This window comes from Megascapheus bottae, chromosome 20, assembly GCF_031878675.1.
Source record: "Megascapheus bottae isolate mThoBot1 chromosome 20, mThoBot2.hap1, whole genome shotgun sequence".
NCBI lineage: Eukaryota > Metazoa > Chordata > Mammalia > Rodentia > Geomyidae > Megascapheus > Megascapheus bottae.
The window spans coordinates 35,649,694-35,672,164 of NC_143528.1; the positions used below are offsets into that span (position 1 = coordinate 35,649,694).

A 22,471-nucleotide genomic window follows, 5' to 3' on the forward strand; every position below is an offset into this window, starting at 1 on the left:
GGATGACAATGTACAAAAAGAACTGTACTTTTTACCTGATGTGTGCAACTGTAACCCCTCTGTATATCACCTTTGTAATAATAATGAACAATAGAACAATTTAAAAATATATACGTGATTTATATGGCAGGTTTAGAGTGGCTGTTTTAAATAAATATGGATTTAAAACTTCTTAGTAAGGAACAACTTATAAATATTAATAGAGTTTACCCACAGAAGCCTTTTAGGAATTCTTGGTGATATTGAGAGCATTAAGAAGTCATGGTTGGTGTGATGACACATACGATAAGCCCAGCTACATGGGAGAACACAGATAGGAGGAGCAAGAGTTTGAAGGTTACATGTTGAGATCGTGTACCAAAAACAAGAACAAAGAAAAAAAGGTCCTTGGCAGGAAGCATGGCCTAGTGGTAGAGTGCTCGCCTAGCATACACGAAGCCTTGGGGTTGATTCCTCAGTACCACATACACAGACAAAGCCGGAAGTCACACTGTGGCTCAAGTGGCAGAGCGCTAACCTTGAGCAAAAAACGCCCAAGAATAATGCCCAGTCCCTGAGTTCAAGCCCAAGGACTGACCAAAAAAAAAGTCCTTATACCAAAAAAGGTTAGGAATTGCTGTTCTACTTCATGTCACCTGGGATGTGGGAGTGATAGGGATTCTGTCCCAATAGCGTATGGGCAGAGGGCAGGGAAGTCTGGAAGTGAGTGCTGGGCTCCCAGTTCTGTGCTCTGTCCACAGTCTGGGAACCCAGCCTGATGCTGCTCCAGCTGTCCCTGGCTTTTGCCAGCAGCAGCATCTGTTCTGAGCTTAGGTCCACATTCTCCAGGCCAGGGATGTCCCTGGCTTGTGACACCCACTCGCCTCTCTCCATCCAGCTGCCTGTGCTTCCCTCTCCATTCCAGCTTGAAGGGAGGGAAGAAATGGGGGCGGAGAGGGTGACTGGGCAACCGTCCCTACCCGTCCCTGGCACAGCTCTGCCCAGCACACAAAGGGCAAGTGAATCTTGTCCCAACCCATGCAGCTGAGGGGCTGGGAAGAGGAGAGGGAAAGGCACACAGAGGGGGAGCCACCGTGGGGCTTCCCATCATCCACAGTTCTCACGCAGGGTAACCCAGAGCCACACAGAAAGGGGAATTTGGGTCCTAGGCTTAGCTCCAGAGAAGCTGGGGGTGGGGTGGGATAAAGTTGGTGGTGGTGAGGTGATGTCATTGAGACCTCCCATCTTAGTGAGTTAGACAAGACGGGAAGTTGTCTTTCCATTTCACAGATGGCTACACTAAAAGCAGAATGACCTACCTACTGCAGGTCCCAGAGCGGCCATTGGAAGGAACTAGGGAGCAAGTGAAAGGAACACCCACTCGTTCGGTGAGGAATACATAGCATGCTGTGTGCATGCTGCTTGCCCTGTGCAAGTCAACAGAAACATGAGGAAAGCATGCCCTTTTCCCTTCCCAGGATGGCGGCCTGCTTGGAAAGACAGAGTGACAAGAGTCTCTCACATGGCTGATAGAAATGACCTTGGGTTGCTGAGTGGCAGGTGAGATGTAGCAGGCAAGGCCTTGCTGACCACAAGTCAGAAGCTTGCAGCCCAGGACTAAGGCTTGGGGCTCAGGTAGGGGGCTGTAGATGCCCAGCTAAAGGACCCAGCCTCTCCTCTCCTCAAAGGAGCTCAAGACCTTTACCAGATGGAGTCAATATGTGAAAATCACTTAGGAAACCTAGCCCAGTGCCCAAACAGACAAAAATGAGTGTTTCATTGTTGTTGTTGGTGGTGGTAGTGATGGTGGTGGTCATGGAGCTTGAACTTGGGCCCTGGGCACTGTCCCTAAGCTTTTCTGCTCAAGGCCAGTCTTCTACACTTGTGCCACATTCCCACTTCTGTTTGTGTTTTAAGTAGTTAACTGGAGCTGTGTGTGTGTGTGTGTGTGTGTGTGTGTGTGTGTGTGTGTGGTCAAGAGTCTCAAAGACTTGGTTGATCAGGCTGGCTTTGAACCATAATCCTCAGATCTCAGCCTCTTGAGTAGCTAAGATTTTAGATGTGAACCACCAGTGCCTGAGAAAACAATAATACGCTTTTTTTTTTAAGCCTAAGAACAGCATGCAGGGGAAACTGAAGACCTGGGGGAGAACAGAGGCCCTCTCCCTACACACAGGAGACCTAACTCTCGTTATACATAGCACCTGCTCAGAGCAAGCCCCATCACTGGGCACTGCGGCCCCCTGAGATGCCCACAGGGACCCCGAGATGACTGTAGTTCTCCTCGGCTCTCCTGCTGGCTAAATGCCCACTTGGCTTAGGCCCAGTGCATGTGAGTCAGCCATCAATCCCAAGGTTGCTAGGACAACGGGAAGGGGGGGCAGAGGAGGGAGCAGAATGGGGGCTTTTTAGGCAGGCTGTCTCCTACATCTGGCACCTGAACACAGCTGCGGCCAAGCAGAGAGAAACAGTAAAGAGGATGTGGTCCCCATCCCCTTACCACGGCCCTCCTCTTCTTCCACTCATCCTAGGACAAAGTCTCCCTGCTGAAGTCCTGGACAAATATTTAAATGGGGCCCGTTAAGAGGGCAAGGGAAGCAAGGGGAGCAAACATTTCCTTCCCTCTCTCCTTTCCTGAGCTTCTCAGGGGCTCTTAGCTCAGATGTACAGTGCTGTGGCTGGGACAAGGTGTGAGGGAGCCCAGGGCGGGGACAGAAGGGCAATGATGTTTTCTGAGTTAAAGTACAGCTGGCTCTCTGTAGCCATAGGTTTTACAGCCACCAAATGTAGATGGAAAGTATTCATAGAAAGTATTCTAACCTGGTATATTGTATATACATTTATTTGTTTATTTGAAATAGGAAAGGGAAGGAGGGAAAAGATGATTGGGAGGGGTCGGGGGAGGGAAATGGGGACAAAAACATGAGAAGGGGTATCAGTGTGTGAGAAGTAATGCACCTACTACCTGACAAATGTAACTGTAACCCCTCTATACATTACCCCAACAATAAAAAAGAAAAAAAGAAAAATTGCACATCTACTGAACATGTGCTTTTCCCCCTCTCATTATTCCCTAAATAATAAGGTATCATAACTATATATAAAGCATTTATATTTTATGGGTATTTAACACCATCTAGAACTGATTTAAAGTCCACAGAAGGTTGTGTACAGCTTCTGGGGAAAATACAATATGCTATTTCACATAAAGGACTAGAGCATGTGTGGTGAGTCCTGTACCAGATCCAGCAGATACTAAGGGAGAGTAATATAGGAGGATAGGAGAGTTGGTCCAAGAAAGGAAGGTGTGGGGCTCAGACTTAAACAACCATGAAAATTGTGTGTGTGTGTGTGTGTGTGTGTGTGTGTGTGTGTGTGTGTGTGTGTGTATGTGTATGTACTAAGGTTTGAACACAGGAGCTGGGTGCTGTCCCTTAGCTTTTTCCACTGAAGGCTAGTACTTTACATTGGAGCCACACTTCCATGTCTTTTACTGGCTAACTAGAGAAAATGGTCACATGGACTTTCCTACCCTGGCTAGTTTTGAACCCTATCCTCAGATCTTAGCTTGCAGAATAGTTAGGATGATAGGTGTGAGCCACCAATCTTAGGCTTCATGAAAGATTTGAGGTTGAGGGAAGGATGCAGGTGATGGATTTGACTTGATCCTCCAAGCACAGAAATGGCTTCAGGAAATCAAGGTAGGCAGAGAAAGAGAGTAGGAAATCCAGAAAGTAGAGGGGACTGGAGAGTACAACACTCACTGTCAGAGCACTTTCAGGGTTCAAGGTTATCTAAAGTAGCCTAGGAGACAGGGCACACATGAGGTGATTCAAGAATGGGAAGATTAGGAGAACATCCAGCCCTGTGCAGAGCAATCCTGACATAGGAAAGGAGCATCTGAGGCTGAGGTCTAGCTCCATGGTAAATCATGGTGACAGCTTTAGATTTCATCCCTCGATATTAAAAAAAAATGGTGTCAGGCATGGAATCTTCCATCAGAGCCTTCAGCATAAAGAAAATAAGCCCAAGATGGGCTTGGTGGCTCATGTCTGTAATCTTAGCTACTCAGGAGACTGAGATTGGAGGATCGTGGTTCAAAGCCAGCCCAGGCACTAAAAAGTCTGTGAGACTCTTATCTCCAATTAACCACTAGGAAACTAGAAGTGGTGCTATGGCTCCAGGTGTAGGGCTGTAGCCTTGAGCTGAAGAGCTCAGGGACAGTGTCCAGACCCAGAGTTCAAGCCCCACGACAGCCCCCCACCCCACTCACACACACACACAAGGAAAGAAAAGAAAAAAAGAGAACAAGCTCAGAACAAAGAATAAAATAGTACTTAGGAGTAAAGAGTTTCCCACCAGGTGACAGAGTTTCCGAATTAGGGGAAGAATGACTGAGGACAAGTGTAAGGTCAGGCACAGGTAAAGAGGAAACTGACCTTCTTTGAGAACTGTGCACAATCCCCACAGCAGAGACTCCCTTTCCCTGGACTGCTAGTCTAGCTCCTCCTCCTCAGCAGAGCCCCCTGAATATTTGTGTAGCTCATGGCTATGCCTGAGGAAACTATGTTGGGAAAGCGGATGGCCAGACCCTTGGTGGCTGCTGGAGAGGTTCGGTCTGGCAGAAGAAGAAGGAAAGCCACAGGGCTGCAGGGGCAGGTGCCAGCAAGAGAAGCAAGCCAGCCAGGAGACACCCACGGAGAGAAGAGCAGGTGGCCTGAGGGCAAGTTTGCTCAGCTCACTTAGCTTTGCTCTTGCTGGGGCCAAGAGAACTCATGTGCCTGGGCCAAGGGCCCTTGGGGGCTCTTGCAGCTGGCTTATCAGGGCCTTGACTCTGGAGGGCCAAAATGCAAACAGGCTTCAAAGCCAAGGGCTTGGCTGGTAGACAGGAGATCAGATCCTTCACTTCTTCCCCTCTTCCTGTGGACACATATAAGACCCTGGTCATACCTGGGTGATGAAAAGACAAAGCCAGCAGCAAGATGGATGTGGGCAGCAAAGAGGTCTTGATGGAGAGCCCACCAGTGAGTGTGTGTGTGTGTGTGTGTGTGTGGACATGTGTGTGCACAAATGTACTGGTTCTGGGCTCTGTTCTCTCTGGGTTTGTTTCCTTATCCAGATTCATTTACTTAACTAGCTCGGGACTATTCTAAGTTAGGTTGGGGATACCAAGATTACTAGGACAGAGTTCCTGGCAGAGATAAAGGTGACAGACAATTCCAGGAGCCAATGGAAAGGACTGTGGAGAGGCTGATGGTCACAGGAAGCATCCCAGAAAAGATAACGCATGTTTGGCAGGGAGAAGGGCAGTATGGAAATTAGGTAGCCTGGATCATTTGGGCAGCCATAGCTGCAGTGCCAGGGGTCTCAGAAGACAGAAGATGAGACTGATAAGGCAGGCCCTTTGGGATGTTCTAACTCATCTTTCTTTCTAAGCTTCTAAACATCTTATTGGAATCCAGACGGCCTCCTCCAAGAAGCCTTCTCTGATCCTACCATCCCTCCCCCACATGTCTAAAGGATTCGTTGTCCACCTTAAGAGGCTATGGGAGGGTGTCCAGCTTGTGTGGGGAGGGGAGGGGACTGTCCGCATGACCTCACATTTCTTCCCCTCTTACCCCATCTTGTCAGGACTACTCAGCAGGCACTCGGGGCCAGTTCCGTATCCCCTGCTGCCCGGTGCACCTCAAACGCCTTCTCATCGTGGTGGTAGTGGTGGTGCTTGTCGTTGTGGTGATTGTGGGGGCCCTGCTCATGGGTCTCCACATGAGCCAGAAGCATACCGAGATGGTGAGCAGGTTTGGGACAGGCATGCCAAAGAGCTGGGTGAGGCAGGAAGATGGGAAACAGAGGGCAGGCAAGGACATAGTTCAGTGGGAATGGGTGTGGCAGCCTGGCGGAGGCTTTCCCATCAGGTCTCTGGTGTGATAATCAGTTTCCCTGGGCACCTGATACTGTTCAACTCCCCCAGCCCTCAGGAATAAAGAAATTGCATTTGAAGAAAAGAGACCAAGGTAGGCAGGCATGAGTACCACAGAGGAATGCCAAGTAGCACTCTACCCCTCACCCAGGTTCTTGAGATGAGCATTGGGGCACCGGAAGCCCAGAAACACCTGGCCCTGGGTGAGCCCACGGACACCACTGCCACCTTCTCCATTGGCGCCACTGGGATCGTTGTGTATGATTACCAGCGGGTGGGTATGCTTGGACCTCTTGCCCTGGGGGACCAATGACAAGACTTTTTGTCTTCCCCGAGGTGATCAAATCCCACACTAAAATGTGATTCCTGAGCCCAACCTAGTGGGCGGGAGCTGGGGACCAAGGTTGGGGAGTGGGCAGGATGGGGACCCTCTTGAGTGGCCTCATGGTGTTTCGTACCCAGCTCCTGACAGCCTATAAGCCAGCCCCAGGAACCTGCTGCTACATCATGAAGATGGCTCCGGAGAGCATCCCGAGTCTGGAAGCTTTCACTCGGAAATTTCAGAACTTGCAGGTGCGTGTGGGCAGATGGAGTGGGGGAGAGCATTAGCAATGATGGCTATTTGTCATCTGCTTCTCCTAGGCTGAGTGGCCTGGGTGAAGTGAGTGGCGTTCTGCACCACATCTTCCCTGTTTCCAGCCCTCCCACTGCGGAAGCTGCTCACCTCAGTTGAGACCCCACATCTGGGCGGGCCCTTTGTGTTAGTAAGGAAGCTGAGACTCTGAGAGGTTACCTGACCAGCCTAGGGTTCCACATAAAGGCTGTAGGAGAGGCAGAAATGTGGCTTCTAGCTGGGCACCAGGGGCTCATGTCTATAGTCCTAGTTACTCAGGAGGCACAGAGCCGAGGATTGTGGTTTGAAGCCAGGCTGGTTAGACAAATTCTTGAGTCTCAGATCTTCAATTATCCAGAAAAAAACTTTAACAGGAGAAATGGCACAAATAGCAGAGTGTCAGATATGAGTGAAAAAGCCGAGTGAAAGCAAGAGATCCTGAATTCAATCCCAAGTACTGATACACATATACACAAAAGCAGGCAGGTAGTTTTCTGACCCCAGAGTATGTCTCTTTCCAGGCCAAGCCTGCATCCACCTCTAAGGTGGGCCAGGAGGGGGGGCCAGATGCAGGCTCTGCATCTCCAGGAGACAGGGCCTTCCTGGGTCTTGCCATGAGCACACTGTGTGGAGAGCTCCCTCTCTTCTACATCTAGGACTCCTCAGGTGAGCAGGTGTGGCTAGGGTGCCTGAGCGGGAAGCATGCGGTGGGGAGCTCATGAACTTGGGCCATCTGCCACATCAGCTGACCAAGCACTGGGGATCCCCGGAAGTGGCTGTTCTGGAGAGCTGAGGAGAAGGATGGCTGACAGACCACACCTAGGCCGGTGTATGACTCCTCTCTCCCTCACATCATAAACAACACCTCTTTGCTTAACAGGGTCTGTGGAAGCCTCAATGGAACAGGAAAGTTCAGGAGCAAAGGCAGGGAGCAGCTATGCCCAAACCCAGGAGCTGCAAGGAGAGGGTGGGCATGGCTGGCCGGGAAGAGACGGCTTCTATGGGCCAGAGGACCCCTTCCACAAAAGAATAAAGCAGTCTGATTAAAAAACAACAACAAAAGCACACACAAAGGCTGGAATTTCTACCTTGGACACCTGTTCAGCCCGCTCCTGGTGGGGGTCGGCTGGAGAAGGGAAATGTGTTGCGGGAGCAAATGAGGACTGGTTCCCCCCACCCCACCCCGTCCCAGAACGCAGGGGGTTCAGTCCAGTCCGGCTGGGGGTGAGGGGGGGCGGTAGGGAGGGGACCGGGAGCCATCCACGGAAGCCAGGCGCCCTCCAGTGGTGTGTCCGGAGAGACACCACGGCTGAGACCGGGAAAGAGACCGCAAGACTCGGAGAGACCGAGCGAGCTAGGGAGCGCGGGGTCCGCGGAGGGGGGCGCAGGCCGGGATCCACTCGCGAAGGAGGGGCGGGGCGGCAAGGCGTCGGGGTGGACTTGACAGCGTGTCCCGCGCCGGGAGGGGCTCAGGACCGCACGGACACCCCGAGATTGGCGCCCCCTTCCCCAGCCGGGGCCCGGACTACCGAACCCATCCAGGACGGACGGATTCTCGCCCTCCCCGCCCGGCTGGCGCGCTTCCCGGCGGGGCCGAGCCCAGTGCCGACCCCCGCGGGGGCCGAGCTGGGCGAGAACCCGCCTCCAGCGAGCTCATTTCCCTAAAAGGGTGTGTGTGGGGGGGTGTCCTGCGGGAGAGAACGGGAGCGGAGGCCGGAGGGGCCGGACGCCGGGGCGCAGGGCGCGCGCGAGCCGGGCCGAGCGGGGCGGGAGACAGGAAGCGCGCAGGGGAGAGGTCGACGCGAGGGGGGAGCGCGGGCCGCGGGCGCCGGGAGCGCCTCCCCCTCCGCCACCAGCGCTCGGCTTCCCCGTCGCCCGCTCCCGCGTCCGGGCGCCGCCGCCGCCGCCGTCCGCCCGCCAGCCAGCATGCCCGGCGTGGCCCGCCCGCCCCGGCCGCTGCCGCTCGGGCTGCTGCTGCTGCTGCTGCTCCCGCGCCCCAGCCGGCCACAGGACTTGGCCGACTACACTTACGATGTGGGCGAAGAGGATGCCCCCGAGCCCCTCAACTACAAAGACCCCTGCAAGGCGGGTAAGCGCCCCCACCCCACCCCCGGCGGGGATCCGGGGTGCGCAGAGCCCCAGGGGCGCGGGGCAGGCCGGGCGCGAGGCGCGGGGCCGGGCAGGGGCTGGGGTTGGGGGAGGACAGTCCAGTGTGGGAAGCCGGGAGCTGCCTGGTTGGCAATGCAGTGGGGAACAAAAGACCGAGGGAGAAGGGAGGGGAAGTTTGGGGGAGTTGAGGACTGAAGTTTTGCTGCGGTTGGTGGAAGCCGCCGCCGCTGCCGCTTCTTGCCTTCCCAGCGGATTCCTGGGGAAATCTCCCCGGGTCCGAGACAATCCTGCATCAGGGAGGCTTTTTACTGTGTGCAGGAAACTTTCCTGGCCAGACTCTGTGTGTGTGTGTGTGTGCGTGTGTGTGTGTGTGTGTGTGTGTGTGTGTGTGTGTGTCTTTCCTCTCATCTCTCCTGCTCCGTGGAACACTGGTGTTTGCCAACCTGTCTGTCTGGGCTGCCCTGGGGCTGCACATCTGGCTAGGTTGGTACCAGGAGACTTGCAGCTCCAAGGAATAGATCTCCCCGGCACCACCTAAACTAAGGGGAAGGAGTTTTCCAAGAGATCCCCCGGGATCGCATTCTGTGGGTATCCCACTCCTGGACAGCTGAAGCAGCTCTCTAAGACTCACCACACAGCTGTCAAAGCCAGTCCAGGAGCTGGATTTACCTGTGTACCCTCTACCCCTGGGCATCAGAAGAGCCCTTCTGGGGCTACTTGGGCTGGCAAAGAAGACACACAAGAGAGAACGCAGACATTTTCACATCAGCCCTCTCACCCCACAGACACAAGAGGCAATAGCCAAGGTCAGGGCCCCCAACTGTGTGTATTCTTTGTCCAAGAGGATTTGCTCCTGCTCCAGCCAGAAGGATCTGGACTCTGGCGTGACCAGATGGCCTGAACAGATGATTCTGAGCAGGGCTGCTTGGGACACATAAGGGGTGAGATATCAGAACTTTTCCTTGACTTCCTGCCTCAGACTCCATCCTGTTTCCAAATCATCGGCTCCAGAGGGTCATGGTTCTTCAAACTGGACACCGGGGGCTGGGGCAGGTTGTTGTAGCCCTGGTCTTGGAGATATGGTTAGGGACTCTGTTTGCCTTTACCCCTGTTCTTTTGGTCACAGGCAGGAATAGGAGACCCTTCCAGTGCAGGAAGGACAAGCCAAATCCCCCAACCCCTTTTCCACACTCCTAGTACTATGGCAAACCACAGTACTGTTTCTCACTGGTTATGGGTGGGGTGGGCAGGAAGCAGAGTGGGTAGGGCATATCCCCACCTTGGGAAAGCCCAACATCTTTGAACTTCAATTTTCTCTCCCAGAAAATGGACTGATAATGCATCTCTCCATCAGGCTAGTGGTCAGGGGCTAAATCTGAGAACATGCCTAAGGCTTGCTCCTTCCTTCCTTCCTTCTTATTTATTTTAAGAAAGCAGTCCTGGCTCCATCCTTGAGCCTGTCACTTATTCACCAGTCTGCATTTACTGATCGCTGGTATGTCTCAGGCCTGGGCTTGTTGTTGCTGGGGGTGCAGGTGTAGACAGGCCCCTGCCCTTGGAGAGCTTACAGTCCAGCAGAGCCAAGAATACATGACAGCTCCTGGGTGAGATGTGCTGCACTGGCGGGTGGGGTGCCCCATGCCCCCTCCACAGTCCTGGTGGTGAGCAGGCATGACAGGACAAAGTGATCAAGGGAACTTGGTGTCTTTGTAGAGGACCTGGAGCAGAGACATGGACGGGTGGAATAGATAGGGAACCATACTGATGCTGAAAATGGGCACAATTGGGGGAACAGCAAGAGGCTGAAGACTCTACCCTGGTTCATATTTCATGCTAGGGTGGAGCTGGCTGAATTGGAACTTCACCCAAGGGCTCTGGAGTAAGCTCTCCACCAGGGTGAAGTAAGGCTGGTAGGGAGATAGGCCAGGCCTGGGGGTGGCTGAGAGGACCTGTGAGTCTGACAAGGTCAGATCAGGCCTCCCTATGAGTGTGACTGTAGCCCACCTCTGGAGGGGATTTGGATCTTTCTTCCTGTGTGTGTGTATGTGTGTGTGTGTGTGTGTGTGTGTGTGTGTGTACATGCATGCACAGACATATATGCACACTCAGAGACACCTCTGCTGAGTCTGGCCTTTTGGCCTCTTCCCTGTTCCTACCCCAAAAGCCATTGGTCCCTAGGCTCTCATTTCTGCATTGTCTTCTGCCTGGTTTTGCTTCTTGGCTGCTCAGCAGCCCTGACTTCCTGATGCTGGCAGGCGCCTGCCTCTGCTTCCTTTGGATTTGGCTGGTGTACTTCTCACCCCACAGCCTTCCCTCTCCAGCTCTCTTTCTCCTCCTCTACCTACACTGAGGGCCAGCAATAAAAATGACTTTACCTGTGATCTATCAGGTTGCCCCATGGATGGCTGAGCCTTATTACTTCAAATCACCTCTGAGATTTACTGTCCAAATATGTGGTGTGTGGGGTGTGTGGGGTGTATGGGGTGTGTGGTGTGTGTGTGTGTGTGTGTGTGTGTGTGTGTGTGTTTACATTGTTGTTGAGGCAGAGTCTCACTATATAGCACAGGCAAGCTCAAACTTGAGTGGCTCAGTCTACTGCATGCTGGGATTATAAGTATATGCCACTATACCCAGCAAAGAACAAATTTAAGACCCAAACTTAAGACCCTGGGGAAGGTTCTGGACTTTGGAGCAAGACCACACAGTGGACAGGAAGCTGATAAGGACTGTTCCTGTTGCTTTGCTCTGGGCTTTTCTTGCAAGCCTTGCCTAGGGAGATTTCAAGGCAGTCCTGATATTTGGTATGTTAGGTCTCTCTCTGAGATTGCCAGCTTGGCTTGGCTGCCCCAGGTGTGACTTGTCAGTGACATATGTGGCTCTGGGACAGCTAGACCCTGGAGGCAGGAATGGGCACAAAGTTGATCCCCTACGCAGAGAAGCCCTGAAATCCGACCCAGATTTAGAAAGCCCTGGCTCCCTCAGCTCAGGTCTGGGGAAGCTACATAGCACGCCAGGCCACCTCTCCTCACCATCCTCACCCTAGAGACCCAGGTATGGGTTTCGTGGAGCTTGGGAACAGGATGCAGTTTCAGGAAATTGAGCCCAATTTCTTCTTTTACCAAACCACATTTCCCCTTCCAGACACACTGAGTGAGTCACCCACCCACCTAAGCCCCTGCTTCCTGAGTCACCCTGTCTTTTAAGTGCCCTGAGGGAGGAAGAAAATGCAGTCTACCTGGGCTCTGTATGGAGAGGGACTAGTGAAAGTCCTAGGGAGAAAGGGACTCTGTCCCCCACGTGTGTGGCCCTTGAGGTTCACACCTGTAATTCTATCTATTCAGGAGGTGGAGACCTGAGTGAGGATCACAGTTCAAAGCCAACCCTGGCAGACAAATCCAAGAGACTCACCTCTAATTAACCAGCAAAAAGCCAGAAGTGGAGAGATATGGTTCTAGTAGTAGAACACTAGCCTTTAGTAAAAAAGCTAAGCAAAGTCAAGCAGCCCTGAGTTCAAGCCCAAGTACCAACACCAAAAAGAAAAGAAAGGTGAAGAATTCTGTTCATCTGGAGATTTGGGGAGGCCATATTAGGGGAAAGGAAGTAAATGGGTCATTCCTCAGACCACTGAGGAAGGAATAGGGGAGGCTCAGTCCTCTCTTTCCATCTCCTTTTTCCATTCCCTATACATATATACATCCTGTCGTCCTCCTCCTCTTCCTGCTCCTCCTCTTCCTCTTCCTCCTTCTTTTGCCAGTCCTGGGGCTTGAATTCAGGGCCTGAGCACTGTCCTTGGACTTTCTCAAGGCAAGAGCTCTACCAGTTGAGCCACAGCACCACTTCCAGCTTTTTTCTATGTATGTGGTACCAAGGAATCGAACCCCGGTCTTCGTGCATGCTAGGCAAGCATTCTACCACTAGGTCAAACTCCTGGCCCCATCCTGTCCATTTCTAGGGTCACCCTTCTCAGAACTTTAGAGAAGGCAGCTTGTGATAAGCAGTGCACACCTACAGTTTTTCAAGTGTTCGAGAACATCAGAACTTGCTCAGAAGTAGCTGATGTGCATTTATGGGTACTGCCTTGCTTAATGGCAGGTCTGTTCACTGTGTGTGCTTGATCGTTGAGTAAGCAGGAGTGTAAATGTGCAGCATGTGTAGAGGACACATGATTATGCCCATTGTGTGGATTAGCTGTGAACTCCCTTCTCTAGGAGGTTGTATTCACGTGTGCCCCAAGGCATGTGTAGCTTTGAAAGCCATCACACCTACCAGACTTCTCCCTGTGGGAGGCTTTGTTGGGCCCCTGGGTGGGGGGGCTTCAGAGTCTAGAGAACAAACTCCTCCCCAGGTCCAGACATGTGATGTGACTCTCTGTTCTCCTGTTGTCCAGCCTGGGGATGGAGCAGTCAGGAGTGCTTCTGGCCAGTTTACAGCCACAAAGCAAAACAAAAGTTTTTGGTCTTGTGTTGAAGACATTCTGACCTTGGGACTTCCTGTGGGTCAGAGGGGCATCCAGATGCCCTAGCTTCCTGAGGTCAGAGTCCCAAATGGGCAGCCCTCAGGCCCATTTCCCAGCTGTGAGGCTCTTCTGCCCCCCACCCCACCCCCACTCTGTTCCCATGCATTCTTCAGCCATGACATCCCCACCACAGGGCGCCCTCTCCAGCTGAGCTTGCAGCCAGCCCTATCCCGCCTTCCTTTTGCCCTGCCTTCGTTCCTCAGGCTAGCATGGTTTTATGGCCTCTGTCCTGGGGTTTCATCTGAGGGGCAGGAGTGAGTGTGGAGGAGCCAAGGGAGATGTAGAGCTGACTGTGGGCTTCTGGACTGGTAGTGGGGTAGTACTGAGTACTGGTTACGGGGTGTTTACTGGGCTTCAGGCTCTGTGCTCTAGGAGCTTCATTTACTTGCCTGGAATTCTAGAAGCTGCATTTAAGCAATAGTCCCCTTTTTATTTAGAATGAAGTTGAGGCATAAAAACAGTTAATTTCTTTGAAAATCTGTCTGACTCAAAACATTGCTCTTTGCTGGCTGGCTAATTAATGAGGGTCTGAAAATCCAGCCATATGGGTACAATTCATAACCATGGCCCCCCACCTCCATTGCTCAACCAACTATGGATTAAAAATGTTTGAGAATAAAATTGTGACTAAATTAATAAATTCCCAACAATTTTTTTTTTTACAAAGTGTGTCTGTGCTAAGCATGTATAGACTTCTTTCTTGTTACTATTTCTGGCTTTTTTTTTGGGGGGGGGACAATATTGGGGCTTGAATTTGGGGACTCACAGTTGCTGGGCTTGTGTTATATCACTTGAGCCATGCTTCCTATCCTGTTTTCTTGCTGGTCATTTTTGAGATGGAGCCTAGTGAACTTTTCTGCCCAATTTGGCCTTGAATTTGCAATCCCCAGAGCTCAGCCTCTTAAGTAGTTAAGATTACAGATTGAGCCACCAGCACTCAGCTTGTTATTTCTTAGCAACACAATATAACAGATTTACATTGTTTTACGTATAAAAGTTAGAGATGACTTAAAGTATACAGGAGGATATTGGGTAGGTTACATATAAGAATGTTGTAATTTTCAATAAAGGAATTGAGTATCTTCAGGTTTTGGTGTCCGTTGGAGAGGGGGAAATCCTAGACCAATTCCTTAGGGACTTGAGGGCACAGCTGTGTTTGGTGATAGCTTTGGGTGTGGACTGGAGGCCCAGAGATGCAGTGTGTGTGTGTGTGTGTGTGTGTGTGTGTGTGTGTGTGTGTGTGTGCATAAAGTTGCAGTTTATGAAGTACAAAATGTTCATGTGACATGTACATAGTCATGTGACCTTGGCAGAAAGGACTTTCTCTGGAGCTGACTTCTTATTCATATCTGCCTGAAAGCTCCTCACATAAATCAGCTGAGAAGTGTCTCCCATGGGTCTGTAAGCCCAGGCTCTGAGAACAGCTCTGAAGGAGGAGATGCTGCTTGTAGTCTGCAAGGGACTCTGCATCAGTTGTAGGCTGGTGACCTTAGACAGGTCATTTCCTTCTTGGGCCCAAAGCTTCTAACCTTTGGAGTCAGGAGGGCTGGTTGGTTGCTTGTGATGGGACAGCCCTTGGCAAAAGCGTGGAATGGTGTACAGCTTTTTGGGTGTGTCATGGGTGGGCCAGGATTAAATGAACTCATAAAGTGCAAGAACTTCTTCAACTGGCAAACACCAGGTAAATTTCAACAGACATTTACATAAGGTGTCATTATGGCTACTATTATTGGCTTCATGTGTTCGCAAGCCTTTGGCTTGTGTGTTTGTTGGAGTTTGTTCCTGTATATTTTCTAGGACCATCTATGACTGCATGTATTTGTGTTTGTGTTTTTGTGTTTATTTTTGTACACACACACACACACACACCGTGGTTTCTAGGGTGATAATGAATCTGACAGCAGTCATCACTGGACTGGGAAGGCTTACAGTTTCCAGTTATAAATCAAGCCTCCCAGCAACTAGCAGTGTGGTCTCCATTGAGTCAGTGCCTTTCTGGGCCTTAGTTTTCCTAACTGTTAAGTGAATGATGGCGTAGGTGATTGTCAAGATCACTCACACTCTATTGACCTGTGTCTCCATGAACATGTGTCTCTGGGTGTGTGGTTATAGGCTGGAGAACTCAGGCATGGCACTTCATTCTTCTAGAGAAAGCTCACTAAATGCCTTCCTCCTCAAAACCTAGAGCTGGGTCCTGCTTGCCTGAGCAGGGATGTGTGCCACCCTCCATGGTGCTGCACTTGACAGCATGGCGGCAGGGGGTGGGGTGTCACCGTATGTTACTATATGCACTACATGTGTCTGATTCTCTGGGTGACAAAAGCATATGTGTATGTGTTCACTTAATCGAATCAACTGGGAAGGAGAAATTTATGTAGAACGCCTCAAGATAGTGTGCATGATGAGGGTGGCCTGGTGTGGCCACTGGGGCAGCCACTGGGGTTGCTTCCGCCTCCAGCCCAGTCCCCAGTGGAGCTCACATCTGGGCTTCTTCCAGAGTGGCCAGTTCTCTGGTCCTGCCTCCTCGTTCAGCCTATCTCTTTGGGAATATCTCTTCCCAGCTCCAGAAGCCCCAGGGCCTCTTCTCCAGAGAGGAGACCCAACCATCAGAATAGAAATCGCTTGAGAACTGTTCAACTTTTTCCTGCTAGTTGGGAAGCTCTCAGTGTGTGTTTTGGTTTACCTGCTCTGAATCTTATTGAAACAGATAAAGATACTAGACATTTTATAATACTTGGTACTCTCTCCTTGATTTGATTGGCATGACGTTGGCCAGGTGCCCAGTGCTAAGGTTATGGGTCCACAGATAGATTGTGTTAGCGTTCTGTTATTCTAACAAAACACCTGAGATTGTTGACTTAGAAAGAGAAAAGGTGATTTGGGGCTGCCAGTCCTGGAGTGTCTAGGTACTGGTGGTGGCAAGGAAGACATGGTTTGAGGCCTCTGGTAAGGAAGCACATCATGGTGAGAGCATTTGGCAGAAGCAGGACCGCTCACTTCTTCAACCAGGAAGCCAAGAGAAGAAGGGACAGAGACTTGGGGTATCCTTCAAGGCCATGGCTCTCCCATAAGCCTCCAACCACACTGTCCCAGGGATCGAGCCTCTGATCCATGGGCCCTTGGTGGACACTTCCTACATCACAGTGTAGACACAGTCACCTCTTCTCTTGCCTTTTTTCAAAGCCCTTGTGTCTACCTGGACTGGTCTGTCAGTACTTGTGCACCCTGTATTGCTGAAGGCTGGGCCACCAGGACAGAGATCTCTTCTGTCTTGCTGCCCTGGCATAGTGCCTGACCACTGTCAATGCTGACTAAGTATTTGCTGAAGAATGATGAAATAAATGACCGTGTATTCGTGGAACTCTAGTGTGGTGTCTCTCCTTTGCTGGGGTTTTATTTTGTTTTATGTGGTGCTAAGGATGGAAGCTAAAACCTTGTTCTTGACAGACAAATAAGTACTCTACATTGGACATAACCCCAGACTGATTTTATTTTTGTATGATCGAGTGCATATTATTATTTATTTTTATTTTTTATTTATTTATTTTGCCAGTCCTGGGCTTGAGCTCAGGGTCTGAGCACTGTCAATGGACTTTCTCAAGGCTAGAGTTCTACCACTTGAGACTTAGCACCATTTCCCCCCCTTTTTTTTTCTGATCAAGCTGCGAATTTTATTTTTCACACAGGGGCTTATATGCCTCTTCAGGAGAGGCAAGAGTCCCCCTTTTTTTTCTATGTATGTGGAACCAAGGAATCGAACCTTGGTCTTTGTGCATGCTAGGCAAGCACTCCACCATTAAGCCAAACCCCCAGCCCGTCGAGTACATATTATTTTTGAGTGGTACTAGGGTTTAAACTTGGGGTCTTGCACTTGGTAAGCAAGTACTCTATCAGTTGAACTACACCCCCAATTTTTTTTTTTAACATAGAGTCTCAAGATTTTGTTCAGAGTAAGACTTGGAATGCAGTGGCATTACTGGCATATGCCATCTTGCACAGTTTATTTGTTGAGAGAAAGTCTCACTCATTTTTGGCCTGGGCTGGCTTTCAACCCCAGTCCTCCAGATCTTCATCTCCTGAATAGCTGCAGTTGCAGGTATGAACCACCATGCCTGTGTTCTTTCTTTCTTCCTTTTCTTTTTTTGTAGATCTTGGGGCTTGAACTTGGCCTGGGCGCTGTCCCTGAGCTCTTCAGCCTAAGGCTACCGCCCTACCCTTGAGCCAAGCCCCACTTTGCCATTTTCTAGAGGTTAATTGGAGATAAGAGTCTCAGGTCCTTTGTGCCCGAGCTGGCTTTGAACCTTGATTCTCAGATCTCAGCCTCCTGAGTAGCTAGGATGACATGCGTGAGCCACCCCGGCTGCCTGTATTATTTCTTAAGAGTTAGAGTTTCAGCCAGATGATATGGTGCATGCCAGTAATCCTGGGGACTTGCGAGGCAGAGATAGGAGGACAGTGAGTTTCAGGCTAGTCTGGACAAAGTTAGTGAGACTCTCTCTAGCAATTAGGAGTTCATGAATTCAAACACCAATAGTACCACACAACAATAAGACAAAATGCAAACCAAAGGACTGGGAACATGGCTTAAAAGGTAGAGTGCTTGCCTCACACATGTGTTCAATCCTTAGTCACACATGGACTTGTACACACACACACACACACATACACACACACACACGTGACAGGTTATATGTTTTTCAGGCTGGCCCCTGGCCCGAGCTCAAATTACCCTCCTGTCTCAGCCACCCAAGTCGTGGAGACTATAGGCCCATACCTCATAAGCACCTTGCCAGCTTTTATTGGAATTTTTTTTAAAAAGCCAGAATGATCTTCCAGGAGCTTCTAGAAGCTGATGGTGGTATTTGAAGGCTGGGGATGCTCTGGGGACCAGGGCTGTGTCCCTACAGTTAGGCCGTGAGCATGCTGCACCCCATCCAGGTTAAGATTAATTCTGTCTCTTCCTTCTCTCTCCAGCTGCCTTTCTTGGGGACATTGCTCTGGATGAGGAAGACTTGAAGACCTTCCAGGTGCAGCGGGCTGCAGATCTTAGACAACGAGCAGCCCACAGGTCGTCCATTAGAGCTATAGGTATGCTGGGGACAGGCCAACCTCCTGTGACCCAGAGATGCCTTCCAGAAGAAGAGCTCCAGGCTATCCTTGAACAGAGGCCATGAGTTTGAACGCAGCATGAGGGCTTGTCTTAGCTTAGGATGTCTTTATGCCTACCCAGGGGCTGAGAGTGACAGGTTTTCTACTTTACAGCCAACAAAATTTCTCCATAAGTATTACCTACCCTAACCTGGTGCTGGTTGTTCACACCTCTGAAAACTAAGATCTAAGGATCATATTCAGAAGCCAGCCCTAACAGAGAAATCCCAGGCAGACAAATCCAAGAAACTCTTATCTCCAATTAACCAACAGAAACCAGAAGTGGAGATGGTGGCTGAATTGGTGGCAAGTCAGTATTGAGCAGATAAAGCCAAGAAAGAGTGAAAAGTCCCAAGTTTTAGCCCTTGCTTTATCCCCAGTCACCTTCAGAGAGATGTGTCAGGCAAACACTTGTCTTACCTACCTTGCAGAAGGAAAGTGATATGCTGATATATCTTGTTGGTGAGAGACAGAAATGGGACTTGAACCCAAGCCTTCTGTCTCATGAGATGTTATCTGATAGTTCCTTTGAGTCTCCAAGTCCTACTTTGTAAACTTTGACATGTCATCCAGGGTCCATCTCAGGGGTTTCTCCTGTAACTCTTTCCTGCCTATCCCTTAGACACCTGCAGCCCTGATGCCCTCTGCTCTGTGTGAATAGTTAGCAAGCATCTCTCTTAACTACTCTACATGCAAATAATTGATTTCTGTGGCCTATCTTCTATGTGGCTCTTCAGGGTCAGGGCAGTTTCTTTCCCTGGTGGCCTGGGCATCCAGCAGCTCCTGGGGCACCAATACAGGGGAAAGAGCATGGAGGAATGAGGGCCTGGGATGGATCAATTCTTCTCAGCCTCCCCTAAGTCTTGTCCACTCTGTGCTGAGGCTCAGAGCAGGACCTGCATGATCACATAGTGTTCTCCTGTTGTCTAAAGCAGGGATTCTGGTTGAGGTTCAGTTCTGGGCTCTGTGTGCTGGGCAATCGCCTGACCAGCAGGAGGGAGGATTCTACAGTGGGCAGCTGGGGGAAGGGAGGGCAACTATTCCAGAAGACAACTGGCATCAGAGGTCGATGGTGACCTGGTGACAAAGCTTATAGGACCTTAGTGGGGAGTAGTAGGCATGCCACAAGAGCAAATCTTTGGGCAAAGCTTTGGCTTTCATCTCCTGTAGCTAATGCCCTTGACAGCCTCCCATAGAGCTGCCATGTCAAGTAAACACATGAATCTGAGAACCTTTCAGAAAACATAAAGTTCTGTATTGCACTACACATATCAAGGTTTCTTCATTGGGAAAGGACAACTTCCAAACCACAGCTTCCCCGGGTCCTCCAGTTCCTAGGAAATGAGTACATCATCGCTCTCATTTGCAAACCTAACCCATTCTTGCCACACGTGGGAGTGATGCATAGTCATAGCATAGTTTCATAGTTATTGTACAACTTTAGGGATTTTCTATATTGTCACCAAAAACACTGAATTCATGAATACTGAGTCATTACACTTAGAAGAAGTGTGGGCTCTGGTCACATTTGTCAACCAACTACTATGTGTTGGTGTGTGTGTGACTGAGGTTTAATACACCCAGGGCCTCACACTCTATCATTTGAGCCATTCCCTGAGTCTCTCCCCTCCCCCATCCTTTTTGCTTTAGTTATTTTTCCAATAGTTCCCCTGCTTTTGTCTAGGTCTGGCCTCCAACTTTGATCCTCCTTACTTGTCTAGACTTGATCTATGATCTTTCCATCTCTGCTTCTCAAGGAGCTGGGATTATAGGCATGACCTACTGTGCCTGGCTATGATTGTATTTTACTTGTGTTTCATTTAAGGACACCTTAGTTAATAATACACAGTTGCTTTACTGAAATTAAACTCATGGCCAATATTACTGAACCAGGCCTGAACCAATTTTTTGAATACATGTCTTTCCCTGTCCTTTTATCCTTGAGAACATAAGACAGCCCTTCAACATATTTTGGGAGCCATTTGAAACAGCAAAACTATTAACCTAAAGCACCAAACTACAAAAAAGTGACTCTCAATACACCTCCAAAGGGGTGCTTGTTTACAGCATGACCGCTGAAACAAGCAGGCAGTGGTGCCTTGTTGAACCTCTGCTGGCAGTGTGTGCCCTGGCGACAGCTTTTCCACTCTGTGTACATCTGTAGATGACCATGAGAGCCCTGGGCATGGATCTGGGAATTGCAAATAAATTTCTGCAAGTTGGCAAATTTGCATCCATGAACTCCACCCACGGTGGGGCTCTACTGTGCTTCCTTTCTTCTTCTGTTTGCTGGCTGCTAGTGCTTTCTTTCTCTTACAATTCCAGGAAACTCTTCTGTCCCTGGCTGCCTGAGCTGTGGTGGGCAGACACAGAGGGAACCCCGGGGGAGATGGAGAGGCAGATCTCGGAGCCGGAGCAGGAGGGCAGCGACGTCCAGACCTGAGCGCGTGTGGCCAGATGGGGTCATCCCCTTTGTGATTGGGGGAAACTTCACTGGTGAGTGCACTCTCATGCTGCCCTGGGCACATCCTGCAGCTGACCCTGGCCTTGCCACCTAGGCCTGTCTGTCTGCAAGCTCCCAGATGGGCTGTGACGCATTGGAAGTGGGTGGAGGTGTCCCCCTAAACCTTGTGACAGCCCGGCTTCCTTCCTCTTGGTAGGCAGCCAGCGGGCAGTCTTCCGGCAGGCCATGAGACACTGGGAGAAACACACCTGTGTCACCTTCTTGGAGCGCACAGATGAGGACAGCTATATCGTATTCACCTACCGACCCTGCGGGTGAGCAGGGACCCCTGGGTGCTGTACCCTGGACCCTGACCCCCTGCCCCCAGCCAAGTTCTGCCCTGGGCACTGCCACTGCCTCCAGTTGGACACTGCCCACTCCCTCCTGCCAATGGGGCATCTCCCATTGGTGTGACTCTATGCCTGGCACATAGCCTGGGCAGTGGGTGCTCGGGACTCCCCTACCACCCCTGGCAGCCTGGCCCGGCCCCTGAGTGGATGCACTCCCCCAGCTCGGGACCACCCCCCTGAGCTGGCCCCGCCCTCCAGGTGCTGCTCCTACGTGGGTCGCCGTGGTGGGGGCCCCCAGGCCATCTCCATCGGCAAGAATTGTGACAAGTTTGGCATCGTGGTTCACGAGCTGGGCCATGTCATTGGCTTCTGGCATGAACACACACGACCTGACCGGGACCGCCACGTCTCTATTGTGCGTGAGAATATCCAGCCAGGTATGAGGAACCTCTTGCTCTAGGTCTCCCTGTGGGGTGGGAATTGTAACTGCTTCCCACAACCCAGGGGTCTGGACCCTTTCCCGAGGCAGCTACTCAAGGCTGCTAGTAACTTAGGGACACCATATCAGTGGAGCAGCTTGGAGGCTGTCACAAGTCATGGTTCTGGTCAGAAGGACTATGTGGAATCTCTAGAATCCACCTGGCCTGAGTTGGGGGGAGGGAGCCAGGTGCACTTAGTTCCTCCATGGACCCTACTCCAGGCCTCTCTCTCCATCTTTCTGCAGTCATCTGCCTTCAGTCAGGAGACTGTGTCCCTGGCCTTTCCCCTAGCAAGTCCACCATTCACCAGTCTCTTGGCTGGACAGGACTCTTCTACAGCTCTCCCCCTTCCCACCCCACCCCCTCCCCTACCCCCCTGCTCCTTGACTCCCCTTGACTGCTTCCTGGCCCTTAGGTAGGAGTCCTTTTCATGTACAGGGAGGATGAAGCGCTGTCCTCTACCTCCATCCATCCCCTTCTCCTGGTTCTCACAGGGCAGGAGTATAACTTCCTAAAGATGGAGGTTCAGGAGGTGGAGTCCCTGGGGGAGACATATGACTTCGACAGCATCATGCACTATGCTCGGAATACATTCTCCAGGTGAGAGAAGGGCTGAGCCTCTTTGGAAGCCATTCCCTTCATAGCTCCCATTTGTGAGGACACAGCGGTCCCTCTGAGTGACTGTAGCCTCCAAGGAGGTCTGTGGAGTTTCCCGACCTACTGTCCGCTTCCAGGGTGGGGTAGGCCCTCCAGATTCTTAGTCTACTGCTGTGCACACCAAGGGCATCGGCCTGGAAAGCTGAGATCCAGTGCTGCATGAGCCCTGCTCTGTGAGGTCCCAAACTGTATGGCCCAAAGGTACCTCTGGGATGGGCTTTTTGGGAACTGGTCCTGGGGTTGAACTTAGAACTGGT

General features: G+C 51.0%; 2 protein-coding genes across 5 annotated transcripts in view; both read left to right on the plus strand.

Moving 5' to 3' along the window:
* The first annotated feature begins 4,894 nt into the window (after nucleotides 1-4,894).
* Nucleotides 4,895-7,585, plus strand: Sftpc (surfactant protein C). Of its 2 annotated transcripts, XM_090354290.1 has the most exons (6): nucleotides 4,895-5,003; nucleotides 5,611-5,769; nucleotides 6,051-6,173; nucleotides 6,362-6,472; nucleotides 7,034-7,178; nucleotides 7,393-7,585. In XM_090354290.1, exons 1-5 carry the CDS (start codon nucleotides 4,962-4,964, stop codon nucleotides 7,166-7,168), a joined length of 570 nt encoding a protein of 189 aa, XP_090210416.1. In that variant the 5' UTR covers nucleotides 4,895-4,961; the 3' UTR covers nucleotides 7,169-7,178; nucleotides 7,393-7,585. The 2 variants fall into 2 exon arrangements, with proteins under 2 accessions (XP_090210416.1, XP_090210417.1); XM_090354291.1 differs by lacking the exon at nucleotides 5,611-5,769 and having other exon boundaries at nucleotides 4,908-5,003.
* A 610-nt stretch (nucleotides 7,586-8,195) lies between these two features.
* The window catches only part of Bmp1 (bone morphogenetic protein 1), a 42,257-nt gene continuing 27,981 nt past the window's right edge, over nucleotides 8,196-22,471 (plus strand). Inside the window, exons 1-6 of one of the 3 annotated variants that reach the window (XM_090354292.1) lie at nucleotides 8,196-8,601; nucleotides 18,112-18,225; nucleotides 20,611-20,781; nucleotides 20,946-21,063; nucleotides 21,337-21,515; nucleotides 22,052-22,157. In XM_090354292.1, the coding sequence (XP_090210418.1) occupies nucleotides 8,439-8,601; nucleotides 18,112-18,225; nucleotides 20,611-20,781; nucleotides 20,946-21,063; nucleotides 21,337-21,515; nucleotides 22,052-22,157 (851 nt within the window). In that variant the 5' untranslated portion in view covers nucleotides 8,196-8,438. Of the gene's footprint in view, nucleotides 8,602-18,111; nucleotides 18,226-20,610; nucleotides 20,782-20,945; nucleotides 21,064-21,299; nucleotides 21,516-22,051; nucleotides 22,158-22,471 lie in introns of those variants that run through there. The other 2 variants (XM_090354294.1, XM_090354293.1) reach the window with 2 other exon arrangements.